This window comes from Scyliorhinus torazame, chromosome 1, assembly GCF_047496885.1.
Source record: "Scyliorhinus torazame isolate Kashiwa2021f chromosome 1, sScyTor2.1, whole genome shotgun sequence".
Lineage (NCBI taxonomy): Eukaryota > Metazoa > Chordata > Chondrichthyes > Carcharhiniformes > Scyliorhinidae > Scyliorhinus > Scyliorhinus torazame.
This window is the reverse complement of record NC_092707.1, coordinates 173,348,869-173,365,759: the sequence shown is the minus strand read 5'-3', so window position 1 is coordinate 173,365,759 and position 16,891 is coordinate 173,348,869. Positions and strand designations below refer to the sequence as shown.

At 47.4% G+C, this 16,891-nt stretch overlaps 1 protein-coding gene across 3 annotated transcripts in view; it reads right to left on the bottom strand.

The window, feature by feature from the left end:
* Nucleotides 1–16,891, bottom strand: part of LOC140416871 (protein argonaute-3) — a 293,216-nt gene that overhangs the window by 168,855 nt on the left and 107,470 nt on the right. For 2 of the 3 annotated variants that reach the window (XM_072501157.1, XM_072501156.1), the window contains exon 2: nucleotides 9,052–9,223. In XM_072501157.1, coding sequence (XP_072357258.1) covers nucleotides 9,052–9,223 — 172 coding nt within the window. Of the gene's footprint in view, nucleotides 1–9,051; nucleotides 9,224–16,891 lie in introns of those variants that run through there. The other variant, XM_072501158.1, reaches the window with a different exon arrangement.

The window sequence follows — 16,891 nt, the reverse complement described above, 5'->3', positions numbered from 1 at the left end:
CTATCCGCCACTATGGTTTTCGCCTCAAATAGTACCCGTTTCCCCACTAAGATAGCCACCCCCCTGTTCTTCGCATCTAAACCCGAATGAAACACCTGCCCCACCCATCCTTTACGTAGTCTGACCTGGTCTATCAGTTTCAGATGCGTCTCCTGCAACATAACCACATCTGCCTTTAATTTCTTTAGGTGTGCGAGTACCCGTGCCCTTTTAATCGGCCCGTTCAGCCCTCTCACGTTCCACGTGGTCAGCTGGGTTGGGGGGCTCTTTCTCCCCCCCCCCCCCCACCCCTTTGTCGACTCGCCATCCCCTTTTTTAGCCCAGCTCCTCACCCGGTTCCCACGTACCCGTATATCTCCCCGACGGCGCCCTCTAGCGTAGTTGCACCCCCCATGTTGCTCCCAGAAGTCAGCGAACTCTGGCTGACCTCGGCTTCCCCCCTTGTCCTTGGCCCCCACTGTGCAAGGCCCCCTCCTTCCTGCATCTCTGTTCCTGCCATAATTACCATAGCGCGGGAACAAAGCCCGCGTTCCCCACTCGGCCCCGCCCCTAATGGCCGGCACCCACAGTTCCTCTTACTTTCCTTCCCCCCCAACATGGGGAAGAGAGAAAAGTTCCAGGATCGCAAAATTAACAAATTGAAAAAACCATCCCCCCCCCCTTTTTTCTCGCCCCACCACTTTGTCCCAAAAGTTCTTTCTCTTGCCCGACTATTCCAGCTTCTCGTCCACAATGAATGTCCACGCCTCTTCTGCCGTCTCAAAGTAGTGGTGCTTCCCTTGGTGTGTGACCCACAATCTCGCTGGTTGCAACATTCCAAACTGGATCTTCTTTTTGTGAAGCACCGCCTTAGCCCGATTAAAACTTGCCCTCCTTCTCGCCACCTCCGCACTCCAATCCTGGTATACGCGGATCACCGCGTTCTCCCACCTACAGCTCCGAGTTTTCTTCGCCCATTTGAGGACCGTCTCTCTGTCATTATAGCGGAGAAACCTCACCACTATAGCTCGGGGTATTTCTCCAGCCTTCAGTCTTCGCGCCAGAACTCGATAAGCTCCCTCCACCTCCAAGGGGCCCGTCGGGGCCTCCGATCCCATTAGCGAGTGAAGCATCGTGCTCACATATGTCCCGACGTCCGCCCCTTCTGCGCCTTCGGGAAGACCCAGAACTCTTAGATTCTTCCTCCTCGAGTTATTCTCCAGTACTTCCAACCTTTCCACACACCTTTTGTGCTGTGCCTCGTGCATCTCTGTCTTCACCACCAGGCCCTGTATTTCGTCTTCATTTTCAGCAGCCTTTGCCTTCACGACCCGAAGCTCCAGCTCTTGGGTCCTCTGCTCCTCCTTTAGCCCTTCAATCGCCTGTAATATCGGGGACAACAGCTCCTTCTTTAACTCCTTTTTCAGCTCTTCCACAAAGCGCCGCATGAACTCTTGTTGCTTCGAGCCCCATGACAAGCGGCCACCTTCCGACACCATCTTGCTTTGAGCTTCCCTTCCTTGCCGCTGCTCCAGAGGATCCTCCGCAATCCGGCCACTATCCTCTCCCTTATCCATGCGTGTCCGGGAGGGATTCCCTTCTGGTTTACCGCACAGTGTTTTTGGCCGTTTAAATTGCCGTTGGGGCTCCTATCAAGAGCCCAAAAGTCCGTTCCAACGGGAGCTGCCAAAACGTGCGACTTAGCTGGTCATCGCCGCACCCGGACGTCCTTAAATTACGATTTTAATCTACATGTCGATTGGTTTAACCAGGTCCGTCAAGGCAGCCTTGAGGAGGAGTTTATAGCATGTATCCGCGATAGTTTCCTAGAACAGTATGTAATGGAACCTACGAGGGAACAAGCGGTCCTAGATCTGGTCCTGTGTAATGAGACAGGATTGATTAATGATCTCATAGTTAGGGATCCTCTCGGAAGGAGCGATCATAATATGGTGGAATTTAAAGTACAGATGGAGGTGAGAAGGTAAAATCAAACACTAGTGTTTTGTGCTTAAACAAAGGAGATTACAATGGGATGAGAGAAGAGCTAGCTACGGTAGACTGGGAGCAAAGAGTTTATGGTGAAACAGTTGAGGAACAGTGGAGAATCTTCCAAGCAATTTTTCAGTGCTCAGCAAAGGGTTATACCAACAAAAAGGAAGGACGGTAGAAAAAGAGGGAAAAATTGACCGTGGCTATCTAAGGAAATAAGGGAGAGTATCAAATTGAAGGAAAAAGCATACAAAGTGGCAAAGATTAGTGTTAGTCTAAAGGACTGGGAAATCTTTAGGGGTCAACAGAAAGCTACTAAAAAAGCTATAAAGAGTAAGGTAGATTATGAGAGTAAACTTGCTCAGAATATAAAAAGATGGTAAAAGTTTATATAAATATATAAAACAAAAAAGAGTGGCTAAGGTAAATATTGGTCCTTTAGAGGATGAGAAGGGAGATTTAATAATGGGAGATGAGGAAATAGCTGAGGAACTGAACAGGTTTTTTGGGTCGGTCTTCACAGTGGAAGACACAAATAACATGCCAGTGACTGATGGAAATGAGGCTATGACAGGTGAGGACCTTGAGATGATTGTTATCACTAAGGAAGTAGTGATGGGCAAGCTAATGGGGCTACAGGTAGACAAGTCTCCTGGCCTTGATGGAATGCATCCCAGAGTGCTAAAAGAGATGGCTAGGGAAATTGCAAATGCACTGGTGACAATTTACCAAAATTCACTGGACTCTGGGGTGGTCCCGATGGATTGGAAATTAGCAAACGTGACACCAATGTTTAAAAAAGGAGGTAGGCAGAAAGCGGGTAATTATAGGCCAGTTAGTTTAACTTCAGTAGTAGGGAAGATGCTGGAATCTATCATCAAGGAAGAAATAGCGAGGCATCTGGATGGAAATTGTCCCATTGGGCAGACGCAGCATGGGTTCATAAAGGGCAGGTCGTGCCTAACTAATTTAGTGGAATACTTTTGAGGACATTACCAGTGCAGTAGATAACAGGGAGCCAATGGATGTGGTATATCTGGATTTCCAGAAAGCTTTTGGCAAGGTGCCACACAAAAGATTGCTGCATAAGATAAAGATGCATGGCATTAAGGGTAAAGTCGTAGCATGGATAGAGGATTGGTTAATAAATAGAAAGCAAAGAGTGGGGATTAATGGGTGTTTCTCTGGTTGGCAATCAGTAGCTAGTGGTGTCAGTGTTGGGTCCACAATTGTTCACAATTTACAGAGATGATTTGGAGTTGGGGACCAAGTGCAATGTGTCCAAGTTTGCAGACGACACTAAGATGAGTGGTAAAGCAAAAAGTGCAGAGGATACCGGAAGTCTGCATCGGGATTTGGATAGGTTAAGTTAATGGGCTAGGGTCTGGCAGATGGAATACAATGTTGACAAATGTGATGTTATCCATTTTGATAGGAATAATAGCAAAAGGGATTATTATTTAAATGATAAAATATTAAAACATACCGCTGTGCAGAAAGACCTGGGTGTGCTAGTGCACGAGTCGCAAAAAGTTGGTTTACAGGTGATTCAGAAGGCAAGTGGAGTTTTGTCCTTCATTACTAGAGGGATGGAGTTTAAGACTAGGGAGGTTATGCTGCAATTGTATGAGGTATTAGTGAGGCCACACATGGAGTAGTGTGTTCAGTATTGGTCTCCTTACCTGAGAAAGGACGTACTGGCGCTGGAGGGTGTGCAGAGGAGATTCACTAGGTTAATCCCAGAGCTGAAGGGATTGGATTACGAGGAGAAATTGAGTAGACTGGGACTGTACTCGTTGGAATTTAGAAGGATGCGGGGAGATCTTATAGAAACATATAAAATTATGAATGGAATAGATAGAATAGATGCGGGCAGGTTGTTGCCACTAGTGGGTGAAAGCAGGACTACGGGGCATAGCCTCAAAATAAGGGGAAGTAGATTTAGGACTGAGCTTAGGAGGAACCTCTTCACCCAAAGGGTTGTGAATCTATGGAATTCCTTGCCCAGTGAAGCAGTTGAGGCTCCTTCATTAAATGTTTTTAAGATAAAGATAGATAGTTTTTTTGAAAAATAAAGGGATTAAGGGTTATGGTGTTCGGGCCGCAGAGTGGAGCTGAGTCAAAAAAAGATCAGCCATGATCTCATTGAATGGCGGAGCAGGCTCGAGGGGCCAGATGGCCTACCCCTACTCCTAGTTCTTATGACATCTCCAACAGTAATGAAATTCTGAAAAAATGAGTTTCCACAATTATAAAGTTAAATTCTTAGTGCCGGAGAGGTGACTTGACAGTAAGGTTTCTCATGCCGTTAAAAATTCACTTACACCCCCGGGAAATGCCTTTAGATATATGCAGGTGAGGGCTTTTGTGAGGCGACAGGTGAGGGAATTCCCGTTGCTCCCGGCACAAGAAGTTCAAGATAGGGTGATCTCGGGTGTATGGGTCGGGGAGGGCAAGGTGTCGGAAATACACCAGGAGTTGAAAGAAGAGGGGGAAGCGCTGGTAGAAGAGTTGAAGGGTAAATGGGAGGAGGAGCTGGGGGAGGAGATCGAGTAAGGTCTGTGGGCTGATGTCCTAGGTAGGGTTAATTCCTCCTCCTCATGTGCCAGGCTCAGCCTGATACAATTTAAGGTGGTCCACAGAGCGCACTTGACGGGGGCGAGGTTGAGTAGGTTCTTTGGGGTAGAGGACAGATGTGGAAGGTGCTCAGGGAGCCCGGCAAACCATGTCCATATGTTTTGGTCATGCCCGGCACTGGAGGGGTTCTGGAGAGGAGTGGCGGGAGCAATATCTCAGGTGGTGAAAGTCCGGGTCAAGCCAAGCTGGGAGCTAGCAATATTTGGAGTAGTGGACGAACCGGGAGTGCAGGAGGCGAAAGAGGCCAGCATTCTGGCCTTTGCGTCTCTAGTAGCACGGCGAAGGATCTTGCTAATGTGGAAGGAGGCGAAGCCCCCCAGCCTGGAGAAATGATATGGCTGGGTTCATAAAGTTGGAGAGGATTAAGTTCGCCTTGAGAGGGTCTGCGCAGGGGTTCTACAGGCGATGACAACTGTTCCTAGACTATCTCGCGGAGCGTTAGAGGAAGGTCGGTCAGCAGCAGCAGCAACCTTGCGGGGAGGCGGGTGGAGGGGACGTCCTGGGAGGGGGTTGGGGGGGGGGACTGCCTGGGAGGGTGGATGAGCAAGAGATAACATGAAGGGTTGGGGAAACTGGCATGTACGGGTGAGGGCCAGTGTACAAAGCTGTGTAAATATATTATTTTGCCATGTATATATCTTGCTCTGCGCGATTTCTCGTTTTTTTTTGTGTTACGGGGGGGGGGAGAGTTATTGTTTGTAAGGGAGAAAAATTGTGTTAAAAAACTTTAAGAAATATATTTATTTAAAAAATTTTAAAAACATTCACTTACATTTGAATATACCAGTCCCAACCTTTCTGCCACATTTAGTGGGTAAGTTAGTGGGCAAGTACAGCAACATCACACAGTTCCGCTAATTATGGATTTCAATGCAGAATCCATTGGTTAGGTAGTGGCATTGCATGGCTTGTGGAAGAGCAAGGTAAATTGGGCAGTGACTTACTCATTTCTGCATTCAGGTGAATACCATACAGAAACTCTGATGCTGCATAGCGTGACCAATTCCTCTGAAGGCAGGAATCCTCTGCTCCAGAAATGCAATTTTCCATAATGAATGCCCATATGTTCCCTCTGTGTAAATTGAGAATCCATGATTGCTCACATATCACAGCCTGTGAATTTCATATGCTGCTATAAATCTGACTAGTATGCATGAACCCCCCATTAGAACCAGCCTCTGTCAGAAACCAAATTTCACTAACCCACCTTACATAAGTATTACATTACAAGAGAAAAAATTCAGTCCAATGGCACATCAATGTTCAACACCTTCGGAGGCTGAAACCCAACTGAGTCCAAGTCTCCCTTAATTAGTAAGGCTTCTTAAAATTACTGTGATGGTAATTAATTATCGAAGATTACAGAAGTTGGGAGCATTGTTGAATAAATTATACTTTTATCAAAATTGGCTTTAATGGATGGCATCAAAATCTCAACAACCCTTCCATCAGAAGGTCAGAAGTGAAAATGTTTGCTGATGATTGAACAATGTTCAGCATCATTCGCGACTTCTCAGATACTGAAGCAGTCCATGTCCAAATGCAGCAATATCCAGGCTTGGGCTGGCAAGTGGAAAGTAACATTGAGATGTAAAATTCTATGAGCTAAATGTCTACTGAAATACAATTCAGATTTTAGAAGTTACTAAAAGTCTGCAACACTTCCGAATTTATTGTGCCCCCAAGAGAGAAATTATACTGCAGGCAACACTCGGTCATTTGACTTGCACATAGATATGTTGCAACAGCAATGACATTTACTAGGAGTTGGTACTAAATATATCCCTCAAATTTGATGCCACATTCAGCAACAACCCTTGCAAGTGGACTTCAGACACTAGCAGTTGGCATCTATCCAACTGTAGCAAGTTCCTGAAATTGAACTTCACAATACATGCATTATAAAAATAATAAACACCTTAACATTACAGAGTACTGCAACCTAGTTTTAGTATCCATGTGACAGTTACATAATTGTTCAGGTGGTCGTCATCTAGGATTCCCAGAGATTAATGTCACATCATTCTCAGCTATCCATTTGCCTCTAACAAGTGCCTAAAGTGTCTTTACAGCAATTTAATTATCCAAGAACTGCTTTATCGTGTATTGAATTATGAAATAGTATTGTTACAGACAGGAGGGGGCTTAATTTGAAACAAATCTGATTTCTCTATGTCCGTTAACAGAAACGTGCTTTTAACTTTTGATCTCTTCTCTTGTGCGTCCCCCCCCCCACTTATAAGTGGTGGCATATTTTCCCCAAACCATCAGTTTTGCAGTGATCTAATCCTCTATCAATAACATACAATCAACTTGAGATAGGGTGAAATCAGAGGGTTAGTTTATTTTACACACACACAAATGTGGAGAGGGGGTATCACTACGCAACCCCTGGTGCATTCACAAAATTAAAGAGGAAAAAGGGAAAGAAAGAAGCACAAGGCAAAGATCACAGACAAAACGAGAATTATTGTTTCATGCAAGTCCAGAATCAAAAGTCCAATGGTGTATTCCTTCAGGGAGGTTAGCAGGCTGGAGCTGATGTGGAGTAATCTATTTTTCCCAGGAGCGCGGACTTCCACAATGGGAGAAGAACGTAGAGATGAATTAGTCTTGTAGTAAGCACTGATACAGAGGTTCAGACTTTCCAGTATAAATAGTGTAAATAAGGGCCAGGCAATTTAAACCTGGACAGAGCTCTAGCTCTGCTGCTGTTTTCTGGATGGAAGATGGCAGGCTGACTCATTCAGCTTCACAAGACAATATTACAGGTTCTAGCACTTGGGCGGGGTGAGGGAGGGGGGAGAGGGGGGGGGGGGGAAAGAGAAGAGAGAGCGCACGAGAGAGAGAGCGCGATGTGACATAACTTCCACTCTTCCCTTTGGTTTGGACAAAGGATGTATATTCCTGGTCTTGATTCTTGAGATGGTTAATGTTCCATCCATTTATAAGTTTACCAAAGATTTCCAAGTTCTTTGTCTTCTTAGCTGGAGTCTCCACTGGCCAGAGCCGGTCTTAGTAAAGGGGCCTTTGCGCATTTCCTTGGAACTTGGTTTCTGCAGTCACAGGGGACAATAGTATCCCTTGGAGATAACAAGGCTTCAGTCAATTGCCCATTATATTTTCAAAAATATATAATTTTATGAGGTAGCTGGGATGATATAGATATATTTAGATTTTCTTTCATGTCTTCTTGACATGACAGCATTATTAACACTGCAGAATAAAACACTAATTTGGAAAAAATACGTTTCCAGTGCCATTAAAACGGTATTTTCTTTTCCAGAGCTGTGACCTGTAATTCTTCAAGTTTTCTTATCCAAACCAAATAGAAATCCCATTTTCAACTCCATTGTAGCTTCAATTTAAATTGATGCATGCCAGGACAGTAGGTGGAATCGCAACATAAATAGTTAGTTATACAGCAAAAGATTCTACATCCTGGCTGCTTTCAAGTCAAATTACATCTTATTCCTTCATAATTAAAGCATGGCATTCATTGCTTTTTTTAAATGGCTGAAATAAGATGACAGATTAATTCATGTACTTGTTAGGTTATAGAAATGAAAGCAATATTTTGGACTTGCTCCGAAACTTGCTTCAGTAAAGATTTTATAAATCATTCTGTAACATGGACCTTTTGGAATAGGATGCAGCAGAACAGTTATTACCATTTAAATACCATTGGGAGTGCAGAAGATTTGGGTAATCCAGTACAATGCATCATAAATTGGAAGGACGTGGGTTTGCAGGGTTTGAAATATATTGCCTGCCCATTGAACCAATGAACAATTGGTTATACTCAAATGTGAAGGAGATGGAACAAAAAGGAACCTTCAAGTAATTGCAGCTTGAAGACATGGTGATGACCAATATTTAACGTATTGTGCACCAACCAGGTGAGAAAAATCAATATAAAAATTAAATAAGCCAAAGATTTTGTAAGGCTATGAAAAAACATCCAGAAATATAGAAAATCAGAAAGCAACAAAATTCGCTGCTCTTGTAAAAAAAAAAGTGTCCAGATTTCCAATGGTCTACTCATAAACCAGAACCAGTTCTGTCATTGAGTTCTTGCATTTGTATATTGAAAGTGACTTATTACTCCACTCATTGAACATAGAACATACAGTGGAGGGTCGGCCCATCGAGTCTGCACCGACCCACTTAAGCCCTCACTGCCACCTTATCCCCGTAACCCAATAGCCCCTCCTAACCTCAGTGAAGTATTATTTAAATGCCAATGGTTATTGGACACTTTAATCTCGATGTTCTTTGAAGACAACTCAGCACACAAAATTATCCAACAATGCACTTCACACATGTTGCTAAACAACATAATCAAATTTGTTTGATAGTCCCAGTAAGTAAGAAGTGGATATACAAGTAACTCTCATGCTCCTGATTTTCCACCTCAAGTGTTATCCCCTTCTTTATACGCACCTGTTTACCCTGCGAGGACATTTATCTGGTTTAATATCTACCTCATAGAGGTAGACGTCAATCTTTGGGATATCTACTTGGAAGCAGTTGGCCAGCAGTTTAATCGGTTTTCCCATGGTACCACATCCTGGACGCCTTGGCACCGTGAAGAGGGGCTGAGCCCCAACAGCTCCTGCAAGAAAAAAAACTTGGTGAAATGAATTAAAGCTATACACATCTAGCTTTATTTTTAAGGTGAATACCCTCTTTTTTTCTCTCTCTCAATTATGTACAAACTGTGACTGAGCACAATCAGTTTCCAGGCCTGCAGCAAAATGCCATTCCGTACCCAAAAACTGAAAGGGAGTTTAATCAGCTCCTCCTTAAAATGATCTTGACAACAGAAAGATTCAGTAACAGCTTATGGGGTGTTACATCAGTCTGCACTTGGATGTTGGTACATGCTGCATTGCCATGCCACAGGGAAGCACAAGATTTCAACATGCTATATATGTATCAATATTTAGTCTTGCGGTTGGAGTGGTTGTTTTAACAGAAAAACAAAGTTTAATCCTTCAAGCTTATACAATTAAAACTTCTTAGTTTCACCCAACTGAAGAAGCAAAGATTTAGTTAAAACAGATATGAATGTGCCTTAGGGCATCATAAAATTCTTTGAAATTTGTTCCTTTTTTTAAAAAAAAGTTATGTTGATCCAGTCCTAATAAATTGCATCCATACATGCAAGATATTATGACAAAAACTATTAACAAGCAAGCCTAAACAAATATACAGAAAAATAATAGCTACAAATTGGCACCTACCCAATAAAAATTGCCTAGGTATGTCCTGCACAGAACAAGGAGGAAAGTCTAATCTGGTGATTAAGGGTTATGGTGTTCGGGCCGGAAAGTGGAGCTGAGTCCACAAAAGATCAGCCATGATCTCATTGAATGGTGGAGCAGGCTCGAGGGGCCAGATGGCCTACTCCTGCTCCTAGTTCTTATGGTGAAATACTGCCCCATCAGTCTATTCCCAATCAACATGATGAAAGGAACTGTTGGCAGTAGTATCAATCAGCACATACACACCCCAGAAAGAAGCACGGTAGCACTGTTCTTTCACAGCGCCAGGGTCCCAGATTTGATTCCCAGCTTGGGTCACTGTCTGTGCGGAGTCTGCACCTCTCCGTGTGTGTGTGTGTGCGGGTTTCCTCCGGGTGTTGCGGTTTCTTCCCACAAGACCCGAAAGACATGCTGTTAGGTGAATTGGACATTCTTTTTTTATATAAATTTGGAGTGTCCAATTCATTTTTTCCAATTAAGGGGCAATTTAGCCTGGCCAATCCATCTCCCTGCACATCTTTGGGTTGTGGGGGCGAAACCCACACAAACACGGGAGAATGTGCAAACTCCACACGGACAGTGACCCAGAGCCGGGATCGAACCTGGGATCTCGGCGCCGTGAGGCAGCAGTGCTATCCACTGCGCCACCGTGCTGCCCTGGACATTCTGAATTCTCCCTCTGTGTACTCGAACAGGCGCCGGAATGTGGCGACTACGGGCTTTTCACAGTAACTTCACTGCAGTGTTAATGTAAGCCTACTTGCGACAATAAAGATTATAACCTGTTCACTGGTGCTCAGTTTGGGTTCTGCCAGGACCACTTGGCTCCAGATCTCATTATATACTCTTGGCAGCTGGTGGAACTTAAATTCAATTAATTAATAAATCTGGAACTGAACAGGTCGTCTCAGAAATGGTGACCATGAAATAACTGGATTATTGTAAAAACCCATTTGGTTCACAAAGACCCTTTTAGGGAAGGAAATCGTTTTTTCTTCCCCAGTCTGACCGACATGTGACTGTATCGTCACAGCAATGACATTAACTCTGAACTACCCACTGAGGTGGCCTAGCAAGCCACTCGGGTGTATCAAATTGCTACAAAAAGAGTCAAAAAAGACAAAACTGGACAGAACCCCTGCCGTTGACCTAGGCATCAGAAATGACAAAGGCACATCTTGCCCAGTCAACACTGCAAAGTCCTCCTCTCAACATCTGGAGACTTGTGCCAAAATTCAGAGCATAGACTAGATGATCAAGAGCCTGACATAGTGAAACTCACCAAATCGTACCTTACACTCACTGTCCCAGGCTTCTCTTTCACAATACCCGGTATGTCATGACCCAATGGAAAGATAGATCCATCAGACAAGGCAGCATATTGGCATAAAAAGTGAAGAGGGCGTGGTCCTGGGAGTTGTCAACATTGATTTTGGACCCCACACAGTCTCATGGCATCAGGTGAAACAGGGGCAAGGAAACCTCTTGCTGATTACTACCGACTTCTCTCAGCTGATGACTTAGTGCTCCTCTCAGCCGTGGACCACTTGGAATAAGCACTGAGGAGAGCACGGTCACAGAATGTGTCCTGGGAAGGGGGCATCAATGTCCATCTCCAAGAGTGGCTCAGTACCGACTGAGCTAGCCAAGTTCTGGAAAGCGTAACTGCCAGACTGGGCCTGAAGCAGGCAGTTAGCAACCCAACATAAAAGTGAAGAGCCTACTTGACCTGGTCCTCACCAATCTATCTGCCACAAATGCATCGGCCCATGACAGGATTGGGGTTGGTCGGAGATAGCCCTGTCTTCACACTGAGGATACCCTTCATTGTGTTATGCGGCACTGGCATCATGTGAAATGGGATAGATTCAGAACAAATCTAATAGCTTAGAATTAAGCATTCAGGATACGCTGTAAGCCATCAATAACAGAATTGTCTGGCATGCCCCTCATTTTACCCATTATCTAGCCAAGGGGGTCAACCCTGGTTCAATGAGGAGTGCAGGAGAACATGCCAGGAGCAGCGCCAGACATACCTAAAATAGAGATGCCAATCTGGTAAAGCTACAACCAGGACAGACTACGTGCATGCTAAACAGTGGAAGTAACCTGCAATGGACAGGGCTAAATGATCCCACAACCAACTGATCATATCAACGCTGTGTAATCTTAACAATAGGTGGGAGATTTCTTGGCGCCGGAGGTGAGGGCCACCAAGCTAGCTGGGTGAGCTAATCTACTACGGAAGCACAGTGTGGGGGGGGGGGGGGGGCATATGATTAATATATGGCAGGGGTTAGGTTACAAAGTGGTGATGCCGGGGGGGGGGGGGGGGGGGGGGGGAGTTACTCTGCTGACGAGGGAGGGACTTAGGTTTCGGGATAGAGGGGAGGTCGGGGGTGGGGACTGCCAGGAGGCGGGCCGATGGAGGTGCGACGCATGAGCTGGAGGCGGGCCCAGGAAAGGGGATGGCTGATCGGCGGAGGGAGGGGACACGGTGCCCCCCAACTGGGCTGATTACCTGGAATGTCAGAGGGTTGAATGGGCCGGTTAAGGGGGCACGTGCGTTCACACATCTGAGGGCTCTGAAGGCAGACGTGGTAATGTTACAGGAGACACACCTGAATGTGGCGGATCAAGTCAGGCTGAGGAAGTGTTGGGTCAGTCAGGTCTTTAATTCGGGGCTGGACACCAAGACTAAGGGGGGTCGCGATTTTGATCAACAAGCGGGTGCAATTTCAGGTGGGTAGTATAGTCTAGGGGGGGACGGGGACATTATGTCATGGTTAGCGGTAAGCTGGAGGGGGGAGCTCTTAAGGGAACGTCGGAGGCTGCAGGCAGAGTTCAGGGTGCTGTCCAAGGTAAGGCAGTGGAGGAGCTTAGGAAGGTATGGGGTGCGTTTTACGAACACGGGGAAAAGGCCAGCAGATTGCTGACACAGCAGCTCAGGAAGAGGGAGGCGGCCAGGGAAAGAGAGGGTGGTTGATGGGGATGGGAATTTGGTAGGGGACTCGCAGGGCTAAACAGGGCGTTCAGGAGCTTTTACAGTAGGCTCTATTGTTCGGAACCCCCACGGGACCCGAGGGGATCAGACGCTTTTTGGATGGACTGACCTTCCCAAGGATGGGTAGGGAGCTGGTAAATCGGCTGGGGGCCCCGATTAGGGCCGAAGAAATAGTTGAGGGCTTGAAGGCAATGCAGTCGGGTAAAGACCAGGGGCCGGACGGGCATCCGGTGGAATTCTAAAAGAAGAAGTTTTCCGGGATTTTAGGGCCATTGCTGGTCAAGGTTTTCAATGAGGCAAGGGAGCGAGGGGTGCTGCCCCTGATGATGTCACAGGCCACTATTTTGTTGATATTGAAGCGGGACAGGAACCCGGAGCTATGCGGGTCATATCGGCCGATCTCCCTGCTTAATGTGGATGCCAAGTTGCTGGCCAAAACATTGGCCTCCAGGATTGAAGATTGTGTGCCGGATGTGATTATGGAGGAACAAACCGGGTTTGTCAAGGGCAGGCAGTTGGTGGCCAATATACGAAGGCTGCTCAACGTGATTATGATGCACCCGGAGAGTAGGGAGGTTGAGGTAGTTGTGGCAATGGATGGGGAAAAGGCGTTCGACCGGGTGGAGTGGGACTATTTATGGGAGGTGCTGGGACGATTTGGGTTCGGTAGGGGCTTTATCGACTGTGTCAGGCTGTTGTACCAGGCCCCAGAGGCTAGTGTAAGGACGACCTCGGACTATTTTAGACTGTACCGTGGGACAAGACGGGGTGCCCCCTCTCCCCACTGCTGTTTGCGTTAGCTATAGAGCCGCTGCAATTGCTCCGAGAGCTTCAAGGGGCTGGAACATAGGGTCTCGCTGTACGTGAACGACCTGCTCTTATACGTACTAGATCCAGGGGCAGGGATGGGGGAAATTATGGCGATTTGGGGGGAATTAGTCCGGTTTTCGGGGTATAAACTGAATATGACAGAGTGAGATGTTTGTCGTCCAGGCGATGGGTCAAGAGGGTCGGCTGAGGGAGCTGCCATTTAGGTTAGAAGGGGACAGTTTCAGGTACTTAGGGATACAAGTGGCGCGCGACTGGGGGCCGGTTACACAAGTTGAACTTGTCCCGGTTGGTTGAACAGATGAAGGGCGAGTTTTGGAGATGGGATGCGCTCCTGCTGTTGTTGGCTGGGAGAGTGCAGACGGTCAAAATGACGGTCCTACCGAGATTTTTATTTGTGTTTCAGAGTCTCCCAATTTTCATCCCGCGGTCCTTTTTTAAGACGGTTAACAAAATCATCCTGTGCTTTGTATGAGCGGGTAAGTCCCCGCGAGTGAAGAATGTGATGCTCGAGCAGAATCGGGGGGAGGGGGTGCTTGCCCTACCGAATTTCAGTAATTACTACTGGGCAGTTAACATAGCCATGAAAGGACTTCCGGGTGCGGCGATGACCAGCTGAGTCGCACGTTTTGGCAGCTCCCTGTGAAACGGACTTTTGGGCTCTTGATAGGAGCCCCAACGGCAATTTTGACGGCTAAAAACACTGTGCGGTAAACCAGAAGGGAATCCCCCCTGGATACGGATGGAAAAAGGAGGAGAGAGTGGCCAGATTGCAGTGGATCCTTTAGAACAGCGGCAAGGAAGGCAAGCAAAAACCAAGATGGCGTCGGAAGGTGGCAGTTTAACATGGGGCCCTGAACAACAAGAGTTCTGGAAATGCTGTGTGGAAGAGATAAAAAAGGAAATGAAGAAAGAGCTGTTGGCCCCGATACTACAGGCGATCGAAGGGCTAAAGGAGGAACAAAAGACCCAGGAGCGGGAGCTTCGGGTCGTGAAGGCAAAGGCAGCCGAGGATGATGACGATATACAGGGCCTGGTGGTGAAGACGGAGACGCAGGAGGCACATCAGAAACGATGTGTGGAAAGGTTGGAGGCACTGGAAAACAACGCAAGGAGGAACAACCTGAGGATTCTTGGTCTTCCTGAAGGTGTGGAGGGAGCGGACGTCGGGGCATATGTGAGCACGATGCTGCACTCGTTAATGGGAGCGGAAGCCCCGGCGGGTCCGTTGGAGGTGGAGGGAGCATACCGAGTGATGGCGCGAGGACCGAGAGCAGGAGAAATTCCCAGAGCCATAGTGGTGAGATTCCTCCGTTTTAAGGATAGAGAAATGGTCCTTAGATGGGCGAAGAAAACTCGGAGCAGTAAATGGGAGAACGCGGTGATCCGCGTTTATCAAGACTGGAGTGCGGAGGTGGCGAGAAGGAGGGCGAGCTTTAATCGGGCCAAGGCGGTGCTTCATAAAAAGAAGATAAAATTTGGAATGCTGCAACCGGCAAGACTGTGGGTCACATATCGAGGGAGGCACCACTACTTTGAGACGGCGGATGAAGCGTGGACTTTTATTGTGGAAGAAAAACTGGAATGAGCGGGTTATTAAAAAGAACGTTCGAACAAAGTGGTGGGGCGAATGTGGGGGGCAAAGAGGGGTTTTATGTACTAATCCTGCGATGTGGTAACTTTTCTCTCTCCCACAGGTGGTGATGGGGGGAGGAGGGGAGGTGGAGGAGATGGGGCGTTGGCCATTGGGGGCGGGGCCAAGGGAGAAGCGCGGGCTTGGTTCCCGCGCTATGATAATCATGGCGGGAATAGAGAAGCAGGAAGGAGGGGGCGTCGCACGGTGCGAGCCGAGGTCACGGGGGGAAGCCGAGGTCAGCCAGAGTTTGCTGACTTCTGGGAGCAACATGGGGGGAGTAATTATGCTAGCAGGGGATCTAGTGGGGGGGGGGGGTGGGAGGGGGGGAATTACTGGGTTGCTGCTGCTGGGGAGAGGGGGGAGCTGGTATGGGAGAGGATGGGCGGGGGGGGCACCGCCTGGGGGAGATACAGCTGCGTGGGAACTGGGTGAGGAGCTGGAAAAAGGTGATGGCTAATCGACAGGGGGGGGGGGGGTAGGAAGCCCCCCAACTCGGCTGATCACGTGGAACGTGAGAGGGCTGAACGGGCCGATAGAGGGCACGGGTACTCGCACACCTTAAGAAACTTAAGGCAGATGTGGTTATGTTACAGGAAACGCACCTGAAACTGATAGACCAGGTTAGGTTGCGCAAAGGATGGGTGGGGCAGGTGTTCCATTCGGGGCTAGATGCGAAAAACAGGGGGGTGGCTATATTAGTGGGGAAGCGGGTAATGTTCGAGGCAAAGACTATAGTGGCGGATAACGGGGGCAGATACGTGATGGTGAGTGGCAAACTACAGGGGGAGACGGTGGTTTTGGTAAACGTATATGCCCCGAACTGGGATGATGCCAATTTTATGAGGCGGATGCTAGGACGCATTCCGGACCTAGAGATGGGAAAGCTGATAATGGGGGGAGATTTTAATACGGTGTTGGAACCAGGGCTGGATAGGTCGAAGTCCAGGACTGGAAGGAGGCCGGCAGCAGCCAAGGTGCTTAAAGATTTTATGGAGCAGATGGGAGGTGTAGACCCGTGGAGATTTAGCAGACCTAGGAGTAAGGAGTTCTCGTTTTTCTCCTATGTCCATAAAGTCTACTCGCGAATAGACTTTTTTGTGCTGGGTAGGGCATTGATCCCGAAGGTGAGGGGAACGGAGTATACGGCTATAGCCATTTCGGATCACGCTCCACACTGGGTGGACTTGGAGATAGGGGAGGAAACAGGAGGGCGCCCACCCTGGAGAATGGACATGGGACTAATGGCAGATGAGGGGGTGTGTCTAAGGGTGAGGGGGTGCATTGAAAAGTACTTGGAACTCAATGATAATGGGGAGGTCCAGGTGGGAGTGGTCTGGGAGGCGTTGAAGGCGGTGGTTAGAGGGGAGCTGATATCAATAAGGGCACATAAAGGGAAGCAGGAGAGTAAGGAACGGGAGCGGTTGCTGCAAGAACTTTTGAGGGTGGACAGACAATATGCGGAAGCACCGGAGGAGGGACTGTACAGGGAAAGGCAAAGGCTACACGTAGAATTTGACTTGCTGACTACAGGCACTGCAGAGGCACAAT